We start from the raw sequence: 19,049 nt of genomic DNA, 5'->3' as shown, positions 1-19,049 counted from the left end.
ATTATAGACCGGTTAGCCTGACGTCAGTGGTAGGAACGATGCTGGAGTCAATTATAAAAGAGGAAATTACGACACATTTGGATAGCAGTAGAAGGATCAGTCCGCGTCAGCATGGATTTATGAAGGGAAAATCATGCTTGACTAATCTTCTGGAGTTTTTTGAGGATGTAACTATGAAAATGGACAAGGGAAAGCCAGTGGATGTAGTGTACCTGGACTTCCAGAAAGCTTTTGATAAAGTCCCACATAGGAGATTAGTGGGCAAAATTAGGGCACATGGTATTGGGGGCAGAGTACTGACATGGATTGAAAATTGGCTGGCTGACAGGAAATAAAGAGTAGTGATTAACGGGTCCCTTTCGGAACGGCTGGCTGTGACCAGTGGGGTACTGCAAGGTTCGGTGCTGGGACCGCAGCTATTTACAATATACATTAATGATTTAGATGAAGGGATTAAAAGTAACATTAGCAAATTTGCTGATGACACAAAGCTGGGTGGCAGTGTGAAATGTCAGGAGGATGTAATGAGAATGCAGGGTGACTTGGACAGGTTGGGTGAGTGGGCAAATGTATGGCAGATGCAGTTTAATGTGGATAAATGTGAGGTTATCCACTTTGGTGGCAAGAACAGGAAGGCAGATTACTATCTAAATGGAGTCAAGTTAGGAAAAGGGGAAGTACAACGAGATCTAGGTGTTTTTGTACATCAGTCAATGAAAGCAAGCATGCAGGTACAGCAGGCAGTGAAGAAAGCTAATGGCATGCTGGCTTTTATAACAAGAGGAATTGAGTATAGGAGTAAAGAGGTCCGTCTGCAGCTGTACAGGGCCCTGGTGAGCCCCCACCTGGAGCATTGTGTGCAGTTTTGGTCTCCAAATTTGAGGAAGGACATTCTTGCTATTGAGAGAGTGCAGCGTAGGTTGACAAGGTTAATTCCCGGAATGGCGGGACTGTCATATGTTGAAAGATTGGAGCAACTGGGCTTGTATACACTGGAATTTAGAAGGATGAGAGGGGATCAGATTGAAATATATAAGATTATTAAGGGATTGGACACACTGGAGGAAGGAAGCATGTTCCCGCTGATGGGTGAGTCCAGAACTAGAGGCCACAGTTTAAGAATAAGGGGTAGGCCATTTAGAACAGAGATGCGGAAAAACTTTTTCACCCAGAGAGTGGTGGATATGTGGAATGCTCTGCCCCAGAAGGTAGTGGAGGCCAAGTCTCTGGATGCATTCAAGAGAGAGTTAGATAGAGCTCTTATAGATAGCGGGGTTAAGGGATATGGGGAGAGGGCAGGAACAGGGTACTGATTGTGTATGATCAGCCATGATCACAGTGAATGGCAGTGGTGGCTAGAAGGGCCGAATGGCCTACTCCTGCACCTACTGTCTATTGTCTATTGACCTACTGAGTTCCTCCAGCATTCTGTGTGTGTTGCTCTGGGCTTCCAGCTATTTCTGGTAAGCTATTCCTATCCTTTATCATAATGCAAATCACCATTTTAATTCATCTGCTATTTCTTCAATTTCCATTATTAATTCCCCAGATTCATTTACTATGGGAGCAACAATCCCTCCATGAACCCTTTTCACCTTAAAAGGTCTATGGAAATTCTGACTGTGTTTACATTTATGGCTATTTTTATCTCAACCTACACTTTTGTTTCCATATTAATCACTCTTTGGTATTTCTTTTTATAATCTGTCCAACCCTCAGACACTTCCAGCTTACACAATTATCTTCTTTTTCTTTAAGCCTGATATTACTTTTAACCATGGATTGTGGAATATTTTCCTTCCATTGGAATTCATCTTTTCAGTGTATTTCAAAAAATATCATTAAATACATGCACTGCATTTCACCCTGTTCTCTGGTTTTAGGCCCTCACTGGCCTTTGAGTTTGCATATAGAACAGTACAGCACAATACAGACACTCGGGCCTACAATGCTGTGCCAATCTTTCAACCGAATTCAAAATGAATCCGTAACACTTCCCTCCTGCATAGCTCTCCATTTTTTATTTCATCCATCTGCCTACTGTAAGAGTCTTTTATATGTCTCTAATGTATCTGCCTCTGCCACCACCACTCTCTGTGTAAAAAAAACTACCACTGCAGTTGAAGTTGCTTAAGATGTTGGTGAGGCCTAATTTCGAGTATCGTTTGCAGCTTTAGTAACCTACCTACAGGAAAGAAGTAAACAAGGTTGAAAGAGTACAGATAAAATTTACAAGGATGTTGCTGGGTCTAGACCTAAGTTACAAGGAAAGACTGCATAGGTTAGGACAGTATTCTTTGGAACGTAGAAGACTGAGGAGATTTGATAGAGGTATACAAAATTATGAGGGATATCAATAGGGTATATGTAAGCAGGCGTTTTCTACTGAGATTGGGTGGGACTACACCCAGAGGTCATGGGTTAAGGGTGAAAGGTGAAAAGTATAGAGGAAACATGAAGGCAAACTTCCTCACTCAGAGGGTGGTGAGAATGTGGAGTGAGCTGCCAGCACAAATGGTGGATGCAGATTCAATTTCAACTTTTAAGAGGTATTTCGATAAGTAACCTTGTATTCTACCTTCAAGTTTGACCTTCCAAAGTGTATCTCTTCACATTTTTATGGATGAACTCCACCTGTCACTGCTCAGCACAGCCTTCGACACTATCCACCAACCTTCATGTCATCTACAAACTTACTAACCCACCCTTCCACTTCCTCATGCAAGTCATTTATAAAAATCACAGAGCAGGAGTCCCAGAGCAGACCCCTGTGGAACACCAATAGTCACCTCCAAGCAGAATACACTCTATCGCCCATCATCCTCTGCCTTCTGTGGGCAAACCAATTCTGTATCCACACAGCCAACTTTCCTTGGATCCCATGCCTCCTGACTTTCTGAATGAGCCCTTGTCAAAACCATACCAAAATCCATATACACCACACCCACTGATCTACCTTCATCAACTTGTGTTGTCAGTTCCTTGAAAATTTTAGTCAGGTTCACGAGGCACGAGTTGCCCCTCTTAGCGCCATGTTGACTATCCCTAATCAGACTCTGCTTCTTCAAATGCTTGTAAATCCTGTCTCCAAGAATTTTTTCCAAATGTTTTCCCACCGTTGATATAAGACTCATTGGTCTCTAATTCCCAAGGTTATCCCTATTCCCTTTCCTGAATAAAGGAGTAACAATTACCACCCTCCAGTCTACTGCTATTACTCCTGTGGTCAGTGAGGATGCAAAGATCATCGCCAAAGAAGTGGCATTCTCTTCCTTCACTTCCCGTAGTAACCTGCAGTATATCCTGTCTGGCCTCAGGGACTTACCTATCCCAATGCTTTTCAAAAGTTTCAGCACATCCTTTTGTTCCAGCATATTAGCTAGCTCAACAGTATCCTTACATCCCTCAAGGACTCTCTTACTGGTGAATACTGCAGCAAAGATTTTGGTAAGGATCTCACCTACCTCCTCTGATTCCAGGTACAAAAGTCTTAGGCACATATCTATAGCTAGGGTGCTAAGACTTTTGAACAGTACTGTGTTTGTCAACGTGGAGTGGAGAGTGAGTTTGTAAATCTGGCGGGAGCAAAGGATGTTGGGAATGGTCAAGGTGGAGTGCCGCAGGAGGGGTGTGAGACAGGTGGCAGAGAAGGAGTGCCGGGGTGGAGGTTGGAATGGGTGCAGACACACTCAGGCAAGGTCATTTGATTCCAAACAATTGGTTTATTGATCATTACAGAATGTCTCTCTGGTACTTCCCACTCCGTCCTCCTTTTCCCAACCGTGATTCCCCTCTCCCTGCCCCCTTCCCACTCTCAGTCCGCAATAGTGACCCATATCAGAATCAGGTTTATCATCACTCACATATGTCATGAAATTTGTTTTTTTGTGGCAGCAGGACAGTGCAATACATAAAATTACTACACAACAGTCTTAGGCACCCTAGCTATATATATATATATATATATGCCTCAGACTTTTACACAGTATTGTAGGTTTCTTTTTCTTATCCCTGATCAGTAATATCCTCACTCTAGTCATCCTCCTATTCTTCACATACATGTCAAATACTTTGGAATTTTCCTTAACTCTACTTACTGAGGCCTTCTCATGTCCCCTTCTAGCTTTCTTGAGTCCCTCTTAAGTTCCTTCCTGGCTACCCCATAACTTTCCAAAGCCCTGTCACATCCTTGCTTCCCAAACCTTAAGTATGTTTCTTTCTTCCCCTTGACTAGATGCTCCACATCTCCTGTCAACCTGCCATCCTTTCCCTGCCTCAGTGAGACAATCCTATCCAGCACCCCCAGCAAGTGTTTCCAAAACAACCTCCACATTTCCTGCACGTTTCCGAGTACATCTGTTTGTAATTTACACTCCCAAGTTCCTGCCTAATAGAATCATAATTCGCCCTCTCACAATTAAATAGTTTCCCATACTGTCTGCTCCTATCCCTGCACAAGGCTATAGAAAAGGTCAGGGAGTTGTGGTCACTATGTCCAAAATGCTCTCTGGCTGAGAGATCTGTCACCTGACCAGACTCATTGCCTAGTACCAGATCCAGTATGACCTTTGCTCTAGTCAGCCTTTGTACATATTGGGCCAGGAATCCTTCCTGGACACAGCTAACAAATTCCACCCCATCTAAACCTTTTCAACTAAGGAGGTGCCAAACGATATTAGGGAAGTTGAAGTCATCCATGACACCAGCACTGTTTATTGTGCACCTTTTTCAAAATCAGCCTTCCGATCTGTTCCTCAGTGCCCCTGTTATGGGGGTGAATTGGGGGGAGAAGGTCTATAGAATTCTCCTGATACAGTGATTGCTGTCTTGCTGTTTCTGACTTCCCCATCACTGACTCAGTAGACAATCCCTCCATGACAGTCTTCCTTTCTGCAACTATGATACTATCCATGGCGAGCAATGCTACTCCCCCACCTCTTTTACATCCTTCCCTGTCCCCTTTGAAACAGCTAAACCCTTGAACATCCAACAGCCATTCCTGCCTTTGACAGCCAAGTCTCTGTAGTGGCCACAATGTTGTAGTTCCTTGTTAAGTTTAAACTGTTGGCGTGGGTCTTGATTTCTTCACTTCACACTGAATGTAAAATTTGATTGGATTATGGCTGTCACTACTTTGGAGCATCTTTATTTTGAGAATATTAATTCAGCATATCCTGATGCACAGTACTAGGCCTGGTATAGTGTGGCTCTCTGGTTCGCATAGAAACATGTGGTTTTAAGAAAGAATCCCTAAATCACTCTATAAATTAATCTAAGCTTCCTTTGCCCATATTAGCTTTCTCAGACTACCCTCCATGATAATTGCCATAACTACTGCTGGCCAGAGTGGGACACTTCATAAGGTAACTGAATATGGTCATTGTAAACCTCATCCAAGGTGCAGTTGGGTTAGAGAGGACACTAAAGTGAACAAAAATGCTTAAATCCGAACCCAGCCCTCTTGAAGCCACACACTTCCTGTAACAAATGATCACATATGGGAACAAATATCCACTCATTCACAGGAAGTCAATTCTATTTTAAACTAGAAGTTGAATCTCGATTATCCAGGTGAAGGGCGGAGTCCTTCCCTGTATACACGGATAGTGAAAGGCCTGAAGGTAGGTAGGTCACCTGGACCAGAAGGACTACACCCCAGGGTTCTGAAAGAGGTAGCTGAAGAGATTGTGGATGCATTAGTAGCGATCTTTCAAGAATCAATAATTGTTGCAGAGGACCTGAGAATCAAAAATGCCACTCCGCTCTTCAAGAGGGGAGAGAGAATATAGAACAGTACAGGCCCTTCAGCCCACAGTGTCTGCAAACCTTTAAACCTACTCCAAGATCTAACCTCCCACATAGCCTTCCATTTTTCTTTCATCCATGTGCCTACCCGAGAGTCTCTTGTCTGTCTCTCATGTATCTTCTGCGGCCACCAAACCCGGGAGCACATTCTATGCACCCACCACTCTCTCTGTCAAAAACCTACCTCTGACATCCCCCAATCGTCTTAAAATTACGTCCTCTTGTACTAGCTATTTCTACCCTTGGAACAAGGGTACGACTATTGTGCTTGGAATGCCCGTCCTATAAATATTGGGGCCACATCTCCTATGCCCCAAGTGGATCATCTTGTCTCGTGTGAAATGGTCAGCATGTACAAGAGCACTTTAGCTTTTGGGAGCTGTGAATATTTGAGGAGCATCAAGGAGGGTAGAGAGGTGCAGCTATGCTGTCAACTGGAACCCATTTAGAATTATTTTAAATGCAGTTTATTTCATTTTTCAGAGATACAGTATGACAGGTTCCTTAAGGTTGTTATAGCTGGGGGAGGGAGTGGGGAATAAGCTCCCACTGTAGCGGTGTGCTACACGCAGCGCTAAAATTACGACACGGAGTCGGTAACTGCAGTCGAAGGAAAAAACTTTATTCGAAAACTTCAGCCTCACTTTTAAGCCTCTGTCAACCGGCCCCCCATGGCGAAGAGGCTCCAAAGCTCTGTGCTCGCAAACCCCCGTAGGCTATCTAATTGTGAGTCGGTTCGGATACGCTAGGAAATGAGTCGCCACATAACCCCCCCCCAGAACCGGCGATACACCCCCCAATGTCCACAGTCTGGGCCAGAACCTGCTTGGGAGGTCGGCCTCTGCGCCGAGGCGCCGGAAACTCGGCCGGTTGCGCCAGGTCCACATGGGCCGGCTTGAGGCGGTCCACCGTGAAAACCTCCTCCTTCCCCCCAACGTCCAGCACGAACGTGGACCCGTTGTTCTGGAGCACCGTAAACGGCCCCTCGTATGGCCGCTGCAGCGGTGGCCGATGCCCGCCCCTTCGTACAAACACAAACTTACAGTTCTGTAGGTCTTTGGGTACGCAGGTCGGGTGCCGCCCATGCTGTGAAGTGGGTATGGGGGGCCAGGTTACCGAGCTTCTCGCGAAGTCTGCCCAGGACTGCTGCGGGTTCTTCCTCTTGCCCCCTTGGGGCTGGTAGGAACTCCCCGGGGACGGCCAGGGGCGCGCCGTATACCAACTCGGCCGACGAGGCGTGCAGGTCGTCCTTGGGCGCTGTGCGGATGCCGAGTAGGACCCAGGGAAGCTCGTCTGCCCAGTTGGCTCCTCGCAGGCGGGCCATGAGGGCCGACTTCAGGTGACGGTGGAAACGCTCCACTAGCCCGTTCGACTGTGGGTGGTAGGCAGTTGTGTGGTGCAGCTGAGTCCCCAAAAGGCTGGCCATAGCTGACCACAGGCTGGAGGTGAACTGGGCGCCTCTGTCGGAGGTAATGTGGGCTGGTACACCAAAGCGAGATATCCAGGTGGCGATCAGGGCTCGGGCGCAAGATTCGGAGGTGGTGTCGGTGAGCGGGACCGCCTCTGGCCATCTTGTGAACCGGTCCACGATAGTCAGGAGGTAACGCGCTCCGCGCGACACTGGCAGGGGGCCCACGATATCCACATGAATGTGGTCGAAACGCCGGTGGGCGGGATGGAACTGCTGTGGTGGGGCTTTGGTGTGCCGCTGCGCCTTGGCCGTCTGGCAGTGCATGCACGTTCTGGCCCATTCACTGACCTGTTTGCGGAGTCCGTGCCAAACGAACCTGCTGGAAACCATCCAGACAGTTGTCCGGATGGAGGGATGCGCCAAGTTATGAATGGAGTTGAAAACACGTCGCCGCCAGGCTGTCGGGACGACCGGACGGGGCTGGCCGGTGGCGACGTCACAGAGTAGGGTCTTCTCACCTGGGCCCACGGGGAGGTCCTGGAGCTGCAAACCAGAGACCGCAGTCCTGTAACTCGGAATCTCCTCATCTACCTGCTGTGCCTCTGCCAGTGCCTCAAAGTCTACCCCTTGGGAAAGGGCATGAACGGTAGGGCGAGAGAGCGCATCCGCCACGACATTGTCCTTACCCGAGACGTGCCGGACATCCGTTGTGTATTCAGAGATGTAGGACAGGTGGCGTTGCTGGCGGGATGACCAGGGGTCGGATGCTTTCGTAAACGCAAAGGTAAGCGGTTTGTGGTCCGTGAACGCGGTGAAGGGCCGACCTTCTAGGAAGTACCTGAAATGCCGGATTGCCAGGTAGAGCGCCAACAGTTCCCGGTCGAAAGCACTGTACTTGAGCTCGGGTGGCCGCAGGTGTTTGCTGAAAAACGCCAGGGGTTGCCAGCGACCTGCGATGAGCTGCTCCAGCACCCCACCGACTGCCGTGTTGGATGCGTCCACTGTGAGGGCGGTAGGGGTGTCCATTCTGGGATGTACTAGCATTGCGGCGTCAGCCAAAGCTTCCTTCGTTTGAACGAAAGCGGCGGCGGACTCCTCGTCCCAGGTAATGTCCTTGCTTGGACCCGACATCAGGGCGAACAGGGGGCGCATGATCCGGGCAGCTGAAGGGAGGAAGCGGCGGTAGAAATTGACCATACCTACGAATTCCTGAAGGCCTTTCATTGTGGTGGGTCGGGGGAAGTGGCGGACCGCATCTACCTTAGCGGGCAGAGGGGTTGCCCCGTCTTTAGTAATTCTGTGGCCCAGGAAGTCAATGGTATCGAGTCCGAACTGGCATTTGGCAGGGTTGATTGTAAGACCGTACTCACTCAGTCGGGCGCAGAGTTGACGGAGGTGGGACAGATGCTCCTGACGACTGCCGCTGGCTATGAGGATGTCATCCAAATAGATGAACGCGAAGTCCAGGTCCCGTCCCACCGCGTCCATTAACTGCTGGAACGTCTGTGTGGCATTCTTCAGTCCGAACGGCATGCGGAGGAACTCGAAAAGGCCAAACGGGGTGATGAGAGCCGTTTTGGGGACGTCGTCAGGATGCATCGGGATTTGATGGTACCCTCGGACGAGGTCGACCTTGGAGAAGATCCGTGCGCCGTGCAGGTTTGCCGCAAAGTCTTGAATGTGCAGCACAGGGTAGCGGTCCGGTGTGGTAGCCCCGTTCAGCCTGCGGTAGTCGCCGCACGGTCTCCAGCCCCCCGTCGCTTTGGGCACCATGTGCAGGGGGGAAGCCCAGGGGCTGTCGGACCGCCGGATGATCCCCAATTCCTCCATTCTCTGGAACTCCTCCTTCGCCAGTCGGAGCTTGTCCGGGGGAAGCCGCCGAGCACGGGCATGGAGGGGTGGTCCCTGGGTCGGGATGTGGTGCAGTACGCCGTGCCTGGGCATGGCTGCTGTGAACTGCGGTGCCAGAACCGATGGGAAATCCGCCAGGACCCTGGTGAAGTCGTTGTCGGACAGCGTGATGGAGCCGAGGTGAGGGGCTGGCAACTGGGCCGCACCCAGGGAGAACGTCTGAAAGGTCTCGGCGTGTACCAGTCTCTTCCTGGGCAGGTCAACCAGCAGGCTGTGAGCTCGCAAAAAATCCGCACCCAGAAGCGGTTGGGCTACGGCGACTAGTGTGAAGTCCCACGTGAACTGGCTGGAGCCGAACAGTAGCTGCACCTGACGGGTGCCATAGGTCCTTACTGTGGTGCCATTCACGGCCCTCAGGGGGGGACCCGGTGCCCTGCTGCGGGTGTCGTAACCCGTCGGAGGTAAAACGCTGATCTCAGCCCCAGTATCGACCAAAAACCGGCGTCCCGACCTTCTATCCCACACATACAGGAGGCTATCCCGATGGCCAGCCGCCGTAGCCATCAGCGGCGGCTGGCCCTGGCGTTTCCCGGGAACTTGCAGGGCTTCTGCGCCCCACCACTGGTGGTAGAAGCACCAGTGTTCATTGGGCCGGGGGATGGCGGGCTCTGCAGCCGGGCCTGGACTGGTTTGCTGCTGGGAGCGGGGCTGGGTGATCTATGCGATGGACGCCCCGCTCACCTTTTTGGCATTCCACAGCAAGTCCGCCCGGGCTGCCACCTTCCGGGGGTCACTGAAATCCGCGTCGGATAGCAGCAGGCGTATGTCCTCGGGCAGCTGCTCCAGGAATGCCTGCTCAAACATGTGGCAGGGTGTGTGTCCGTCGGCGAGAGACAACATCTCATTCATTAAAGCTGATGGAGGTCTGTCGCCCAAGCCATCCAGGTGCAGTAAACGGGCAGCCCGCTCGCGCCGTGAGAGTCCGAAAGTCCTGAGGAGCAGGGCTTTGAATTCCGTGTACTTGCCGTCTGCCGGGGGCGACTGTATGAACTCCGCAACCTGGGCCGCTGTGTCCTGGTCGAGGGAGCTCACCACGTAGTAGTAGCGGGTGTCTTCTGAGGTGATCCGGCGAACGTGGAATTGGGCTTCGGCTTGCTGGAACCATAGGTCCGGGCGCTGTGTCCAGAAACCTGGCAGTTTCAACGAAACCGCATGAACAGAGGCGGCGTCGGTCATTTCTGGTCCAAAAATCGTTTGGACCGTCGGGGTCACCAATTGTAGCGGTGTGCTACACGCAGCGCTAAAATTACGACACGGAGTCGGTAACTGCAGTCGAAGGAAAAAACTTTATTCGAAAACTTCAGCCTCACTTTTAAGCCTCTGTCAACCGGCCCCCCATGGCGAAGAGGCTCCAAAGCTCTGTGCTCGCAAACCCCCGTAGGCTATCTAATTGTGAGTCGGTTCGGATACTCTAGGAAATGAGTCGCCACACCACTACCTATTACATGCTCCCAGTGACGTGTGACTCCAACAGTCTCTGACAACTAAGTCCAGCTCCTGGTCTTCACATCTGGCTTGGTTACTAAGCCCAGCGGAACTGTTTCTACTAACAGGAGAAGGGGAACAGGTAGGTACTGGCGCCTTAAAATCAGTCGCTTCGGGCAGGTGGGGCTCATCAGCTGTAGTTGGCAGCTCATCTAGGAGAAAGAAAACTCTGATCTTAAGCTTTCGCTGCCTTGCAACACTCAAACTAATCCCCGAAGAAAAATCCCAGAGCTGGAGTCCCTAAGGCAGTTCATCGCAGACTGGCAACTCCTGTGACACTGCTAGATTCATCAGCTGCGTGGAGAGGGGGAGCCTGCTACTCTCCATATCGTACTGCTCTGGCTTGCGTATCACGTAGACAACTAGGACCCAATATCCATAGCTTGCCCCGACCACTGGAGGGCTTCAACATTACAGTAACAGGCTCTTCCAACCTAACGAGCCTCCGCTGCCCAATTACACCCGTATGACTAATTAACCTACTGACCGGTACGTCATTGGACTGTGAGAAGAAGCCAGAGCACGCAGAGGAAAACCATGTGGTCACAGGAAGAACATGCAAACTACTCACAGACACTGGCGGGAAATGAACCCAAGTCGCATGTACAGTTTTCCACTTCACCACCTTGTTCATTCCTTTTTTAAACTGGTTTACAAGGAGACCCGCTTCAGGGGTATCAAAATGTTGTGTAAGAGACATACCTGAGTCTCCAGTACATTGGATGGCAAAGCTGCAACATTCCACTCTATAATGCGAGGGCCTTTCAACTGAAATAAAACTAGTGGACCCTAAAGTTCTTCTTGCCAAAGAAATTAAAAGCAAACTCAGATTATCTAAACTAAAATTTCCCATCACAAACATGAGAAAATCTGCAGATGCTGGAAATCCAAGCAACACACACATTTCCATAGATGCTGCCTGGCCTGCTGAGTTCCTCCATTATTTTGTGTGTGTTGCTAAATTAAGGCTTTTACAGTTTGTAAGTGCACATGTGAAACCCAATTCCAGCTGCACAGGAAGTTTAACATTACACATTCCAAGAAGTTTGAACAGTGAGTACTTTAACATGAGAAAGGATTTTTATTACATATTCATTACGAAGACATGGGCATGGCCTGCAAGACCTACATTTGCTGCTCAACTCTAAGTGCCCCAGGGGCAACAGTAATGTCGAGTTACTTTCTTGTATCACTGGTATACGTTAAAATCCTGATTTGGGAAAATCTGTTTGGGTTTAACTTGCAAGCAGATATTTAAATATTCAGGGTTTTTAGGGATGTGGGGTTAGTACAGGAAAATGGTGCAGAGGTAAAGTGATTTTAACAAACACTGGAGTGGGCACGAGAAGGTGAGACGTCTTCGCCTGCTTCCAGAAACAATGTGCACGTGAAAAGTGAATGTTTTTTATATCTGTATTTTTAGCAAGCAAAGAAGCATTTTGAAGAATGTTACTTGCTATTTTTGAAGTTTTCTTGCTATTTTGAATTGCTTTGCACCGTGGCCCCAGAGGAACATTGTCTCATGCAGTTGTATCTATGTATGGTTTGAATGACAATTAAACTTGCTTTGACTTGAACTCTCAACAACCTGAATTAACAATCCAAAGTTTGCATGTTAAAATGCCCTCTTGGCGAACTTAAAGTATGAGCACAATAATAAAATCTGGAAATAAAGAACAGGTATCAGTGACTGTCAGCATCCTGTCCGATAATTGTTGAAAAATAAACCCAATTCAAGTGTGGAAAAGAAATCTGTAAGCCTTGTCCAACATGGCCTGGAAATGACTTGAGTCCTACACCAATCTTGTACCTACCATCTAAGGCAGTGGTTCTCAAACTCTTTTATGCCATGGACCCCTACCTTTAACTGAGGGGTGAACACTGTTGAATATGGAATGGATAATATTTGCTGGTATTACTTGCTTCCCATGAACCTGAACCTGCAACATGAACCTGCAGAGAGAGGACCCAACGATCTCCTGCATGGACCCACATTGATCTAGCATTAGATATCCATGCCATACTGGTCTAAACCAAGTCTGAAGCAGGCACCATTGCACAGCTTGGTTTCCATTTTGTTGAGTGGTGCTGGACAGCAGTAGTCAGCATGCTACTCTATAGATCTGGCATTTCCTTTCAGAGAGTGCAGAGAATGAAGTGAAACTGACCTGAGCTGAGTGGATGGCATGCTTGCTTCAAAGTTAGGCAACACCACAGAAGGATCATCTACTGAGTCTCTGTGGGCGGAAGTTAGAAACAGGAAGGAGGTCAATAACTCTACTAAGTGTTTTTATAGACCACCCAATAGTAATAGGGGCATCGAGGAGCAGATAGGGAGACGGATTCTGGAAAGCTGTAATAATAAAAGGGTTGTTGTGGTGGGAGATTTTAATTTCCCTAATATTGATTGGCATCTCCATAGAGCAAGAAGTTTAGATGGGGTTAAGTTTGTTGGGTGTGTTCAGGAAGGTTTCCTGACACAATATGTAGATAAGCCTACAAGAGGAGAGGCTGTACTTGATCTGGTATTGGGAAATGAACCTGGTCAGGTGTCAGGTCTCTCAGTGGGAGAGCATTTTGGAGATAGAGATCACAATTCTATCTCCTTTACCATAGCATTGGAAAGGGATAGGAACAGACAAGTTAGGGAAACGTTTAATTAGAGTAAGGGGAAATATGAGGCTATCATGCAGTAACTTGGAAGCATGAATTGGGAACAGATGTTCTCAGGGAAATGTACAGAAGAAATGTGGCAAATGTTCAGAGGATATTTGCATGGCGTTCTGCATAGGTACGTTCCAATGAGACAGGGGAAGGACGGTAGGGTACAGGAACCATGGTGTACAAAGGCTGTCAAAAATCTAGTCAAGAAGAAAAGCTTACAAAAGGTTCAAACAACTAGGTAATGATAGAGATCTGGAAGATTATAAGACTAGCAGGAAGGAGCTTAAGAATGAAACTAGGAGAGCCAGAAGGGGCCATGAGAAGGCCTTGGCGGACAGGATTAAAGAAAACCCCAAGGCATTCTACAAGTATGTGAAGAGCAAGAGGATAAGATGTGAAAGATAGGACCCATTAAGTGAGACAGTAGAAAAGTGTGTATGAAACCGGAATAGATAGCAGAGGTACTTAACGAATACTTTGCTTCAGTATGTATTTACTATGGAAAAGGATCTTGTTGATTGTAGGGATGAATTACAGTGGATTGAAAAGCTTGAGCATGTAGACATTAAGAAAGAGGGTGTGCTGGAGCTTTTGGAAAGCATCAAGTTGGATAAGTCTCTGGGACCTGATGAGATGTACCCCAGGCTACTGTGGGAGGTGAGGGAGGAGATTGCTGAGCCTCTGGCAATGATCTTTGCATCATCAATGGAGACGGGAGAGGTTCCAGAGGATTGGAGATTTGCAGATGTTGTTCCTTTATTCAAGAAAGGGAGTAGAGATAGCCCAGGAAATTATAGACCAGTGAGTCTTATGTCAGTGGTTGGTAAGTTGATGGAAAAGATCCTGAGAGGCAGGATTTACGAACATTTGGAGAGGCATATATGATTAGGAATAGTCAGCATGGCTTTGTCAAAGGCAGGTAGATCCTTACGAACCTGATTGAGAGTTAAGTCCTGTCTGGCTGATGTAGTTCATTTTGCAGTCTCCACAGGTGATTCTGTATACCACATTGCTCTTGTCGGTTGTCTTAACTGATAACTTGGTTTTTGGGTCAAGCTGTTGGTTTGTGAGTGACAGCCCCTTCCTCCATCTCTTCAGTTTGGTTCCCACCCCCCAGCAAATCTAGTTTAAACTCTCCCCAAAGGCCTTAGCATACCTCCCTGCCAGGATATTGGTCCCCCTGGGATTCAAGTGCAACCTGTCCTTTTTGTACAGGCTACACCTGCCCCAAAAGAGGTCCCAATGATCCAGAAATCTGAATCCCTACCCTCTGCTCCAGTCCCTCAGCCACACATTTATCCTCCACCTCATTCTAGTCCTATACTCACTGTCATGTGGCACAGAAAGTAATCCTGAGATTACTACATTTGAGGTCCTGCTTCTCAACTTCCTTCCTAACTCCTTGTAGTCTGTATTCAGAACCTCTTCCCTTTTCCTACCTATGTCGTTGGTACCAATATGTACCACGACCTCTGGCTGTTCTCCTTCCTACTTCAGGATATCGTGGACGTGATCAGAAACACCCCAGGTCCTGGCACCTGGGTGGCAAATTACCATCCGTGTTTCTTTCCTGCATCCACAGAATCACCTGTCTGACCCCCTGACTATAGAGTCCCCTATCACTGCTGCCATTTTCTTCCTTTCCCTACCCTTCTGAGCCACAGGGCCAGACTCTGTGCCAGAGGCACAGCCACTATTGCTTCCCCCAGGTAGGCTGTTCCCCCCAACAGTACCCAACAGGAGTACTTATTGTCAAGGCGGACAGCCACAGGGGTACTCTCTAGTATCTGCCTCTTGCCCTTCCCCCTCCTGACTGCGACCCACTTGTCTGTCACTGTTCCAAGTACTTTGAAGCTGCAAGTTCCTGAGTCATTTTACAAAAGCAAACACACTGAAACATGCCGAGACAACACTTCCATTGTACAATATACAGTTGGGAACATGTAATTAAACTTTTCAAAATTTAAGGCAGATGCTAGTGATGCAATTTTTGTAAAACTTTAAACTTGTACTATGTGAAGCAGTGGGAAGAAACAGGTAGTCAGTCGGTCACACTTTCCTGTCCTGATATTCAATGAAATTATGACTAATCTTTGACCTGTCACTTCCTTGCACAGAGAAATAGAAAAGTACAGTACAGATACAAGCCCTTCCGCCCATCTGGTCCATGCTTAACCATTTAAACTGCCTACTCTCATCAATCTGCACCAGGACCATAGCCCTCCATACCCCTACCATCCTTGTACCTATCCAAACTTCTCTTAAACATTGAAATCAAGTTTGTATGCACCACTTGTGCTGGCAGTTCATTCCACACTCTCATGGCCCTCTGAGTGAAGAAGTTTCCCCTCATGTTACCCTTAAACTTTTCACCTTTCACCCTCTATCCATGACCCACCTGTCCCACCCATCAGTGGAAATAGCCTGCTTGCATTTACCCTATCTAAACCCATCTAATTTTGTATACCTCTATCAAATCTCCTGTCTATCTTCTATGTTCCAAGGAATAAAGTCCTAACCTATTTGAGCTTTCCATATAATTTGTCTTCCAGACCCACCAACCACCATTCAAACAACTTCCTCAGTTGTGAAAAATCTATCGTTGTCTGACATGAACGTTGTCAGGGATGACGCCTTCCACAGCACTCTTGGGAAGGGAATTTGTACGATTCACTACTCGAGGTCCAGATTCACAAGACAGAGCAACAAAATCTCTTGATTGGCTAACATGCATCCTGTTATCTCCAGCCATAACCCAAACATTGCTGCTACAGAGAAACCGTTACCTCAGCAGTGAACATTACAAAGACGCCATTACAGCGCGTTATACATTTAAACAACTTACTCCTATCAACCAGCACCGAGACCATAGACCTCCATATCCCTACTATCCACGTACCTATCTAAACTACTCACTCAGAGACCACTTGTGCTGGCAAACTCATTCCCCAGTCTCACAACCCTCTGAGTGAAGAACTTAACCCTCAAGTTCCCTTAAGCTTCTCACCTTTCACCCTTAATCCATGATCTCTGGTTTAGTCCCACCCAACCTCAGTGGAAAAAGCCTGTTTGCATTTACCCTATCTATACCCCTCATAATTTTGTATACCTCTATCAAATCTCCTCCCAATCTTCTATGTTCTAAAGAATACAATCCTAACCTATTCAATCTTTCCTGATAACTCACATTCTCCAGACTCAGCAACATCCTTGTAAATTTTCTCTGTAGGTAGGTGACCAAAACTGCACACAATACTCCAAATGAGGCCTCACCAATGTCTTATACAACTTCAACATAACATCCCATCTTTGTGCTCAATACATTGATTTATGAAGGCAAATGTTCCAAAAGCTTTCATTGCAGTGTCTGGTCTGGTCCATGAAGTCCGCATTCTGGTTCACAGTCTGGTTCTTCCGGTTGTCCCTTGCTTCACTTGGGTTTAATCATAGGCACCTGATGCTTGTCTTGGGGCTGGGAATGTGAGTGGCCCTGGGGTCGAGTTGGGGGGCTGGTTTGTCTCATTAGTGGAAGGCTACAGCAGCCCTTTGTGATCGCCAGGCCTGGTTGGAGGACCACTGCTTCATGGAGCCTTGTTGTCTCTAGTCGAAGCAGTCATCGGGGTATGAGTTCGGCTGTTTCTGTAGCCAGCCAAGGTTGCTGGCTGCCCCGAGACTCGGAGCCACCCAGATTAAGCTCCCTTTCTGTCCTCGCCTCCGTGGGGTAAGTCAAGCTGTCTTTGCCATTACCCTGCGGTGGGATCTGTCCCTTCCTGTCCTTGCCTCTGTTGGGTAAGCCAGGCTGTCCTCGCCATTACCCTGAGGCAGGACTGTTCTCTTCCCCTCCCCATCTGAATCCCTGACAGTTTCCTTGGGGGGGGGGGGGTTACCTCGGCAGTCATCCTGGCCTGGCATCCAAGGAAGGGACCTGGCCCAGTGTCCTAGGAAGGGTCCCAGCCCCATGCTCGCAGAAGCCTAGCCTTGCTCTGGGGTCCGAGCTAGAGTCAAGACCCAGGTTCTGGGTCCTTGTCCAATCTCTGGCTCGGAGTCAAAGCCTAGGCTCCTAGTTCCCAGTTCCTTGTCCTGGTCCCGCTTTCCTAGCCCAAGTCTATGTTCCCAACCCAGCTCCTAGTCTGTGTTCAGTCCAGTTCCCAGTACTTCAGTGTCTGTGTCTTGCATTTGGGTCTGCCTTCAGTGCCCCCCTTAAGACATACAACCCTATTTATCTATGACGCTACTTTCAATTAATTATGTACATGTTTTCCCAGATCCCTTTGTTCTACCACACTTCCCAGTGCCCTGCTAGTCACTATGTAGGACCTACACTAGTTAGTTCTACCTCACACTTGTCTGCATTAAATTCCATTTGTTGTTTTTCCATCTTCAGTCTCCTACCTTTCTCCATAACCCGTATGTCCTGACTAGGGAATCTAGATGAGGAGTCCTAAATCTCTTTGCGCCTTAGATTTTTGAATTTTCTCACTGCTTAGAAAATAGCCTACACTTTTATTTCTTCAACCAAAGTGCATGACCATACACTTCCCAACAATATATTCCATCTGCCATTTCATTGCCCATTCTCCTAATCTGTCTAAATCCTTCTGTTGCCTCTCTACTTCCTCAAAACTACCTGCCCCCCACAAAGCCATCAATTCCATCAACTAAATTATTGACATATAATGTAAAAAGAATTTGGGGCCTTGTGAAAGGCCTTACTGAAATCCATGTAAACCACATCAACTATCCTCATCAACACATGTTATGTTTTATCTGATCTGGATTGTTATTTTATTTCTAATTACTAGATCTCACCACTTGTGGGTTCACAGCTGTTGTTGATTGCTCATCGTATTATTAGGCAATTGGATTTTGTCATCAGGTCAGCCATTTTATATCTTTGTAGATTTCATTTAGTAGTTAAAAGCACTTGTTAGAAGTCAAAGGAATTACAATCAATATTTGAATCTGCCTTTCGTTAAAACGAGAAGTACTGGTGTTTTACACCAGTTCCTTAAGTACTGTAACACACTGCGGAATAGTAAAACTGCCTTCAACTACCGGTATTCCAGGGCGAGATTTACCTATCTGTCTAGCTTAAGCAAACGTGGTAAAATCTAGAGCGAGGGCAGAATACACTTTATATTTCCGGGTGAAAAAAAAATCAGTTATAGTATCTCCTGACCAAAATCATGCTGACAATTTTTGATTTATCCTTGTCTTGCCAAGAGTACTTTAATCCCTCCCTCTTTCAACATTCTCTACTTAGTTTCCTACAATGCGCAGTTTCTGGTAAAGCTAAAAGCAGCAAAGGCCACGTAGATACCATATTCCCTCTGAAGGAAGCTTCCCTGCCTTGCCTCCGTTATTCCATTGTGAACATTTGCCCCTTCCCTGGATCTAGCTTGCAGTTTTGCCATTACCATTTTCATTTGCCTGATACCAATTTCTCAATTATTTTGTCTCTTATCTCATCACAGACTACATTTTTCTTCCTCTTCCCTGCCCCACTTCCAGGCATCAATACTTGCATTAAAGCTCCTACCTGGAACATTTTCCAGCAAGCACATAAACCTAAAATACTAATTTCATTTCCTTCCCTACAGATATGGCCCAGCCTCAAATGCTTCCAGCATTTTATTTTAGACTTCCAACCTATGAATTATTTGGCTTCTTGTACTCCACTTGGAGCTGGTCTCCTCTGGTCCCAAGTCCAAAGTACTCGTGGAGTGGAACATTGCCAGACAAACATGGTAACACTCCAAAGCAACGTCTTCAT

General features: G+C 47.5%; 1 protein-coding gene across 4 annotated transcripts in view; it reads right to left on the bottom strand.

The window, feature by feature from the left end:
- The window catches only part of mrc2 (mannose receptor, C type 2), a 230,419-nt gene that overhangs the window by 192,344 nt on the left and 19,026 nt on the right, over window positions 1–19,049 (bottom strand). Inside the window, exon 1 of one of the 4 annotated variants that reach the window (XM_059955740.1) lies at window positions 12,781–12,849. The exons of 2 other annotated variants lie outside the window; for them this stretch is intronic. In XM_059955740.1, the coding sequence (XP_059811723.1) occupies window positions 12,781–12,838 (58 nt within the window). In that variant the 5' untranslated portion in view covers window positions 12,839–12,849. Of the gene's footprint in view, window positions 1–11,314; window positions 11,407–12,780; window positions 12,850–19,049 lie in introns of those variants that run through there. One more of the 4 variants, XM_059955741.1, reaches the window with a different exon arrangement.

This window comes from Hypanus sabinus, chromosome X1, assembly GCF_030144855.1.
Source record: "Hypanus sabinus isolate sHypSab1 chromosome X1, sHypSab1.hap1, whole genome shotgun sequence".
NCBI classification, from domain to species: Eukaryota; Metazoa; Chordata; class Chondrichthyes; order Myliobatiformes; family Dasyatidae; genus Hypanus; species Hypanus sabinus.
This window is presented reverse-complemented; position numbering and strand designations above follow the sequence as displayed.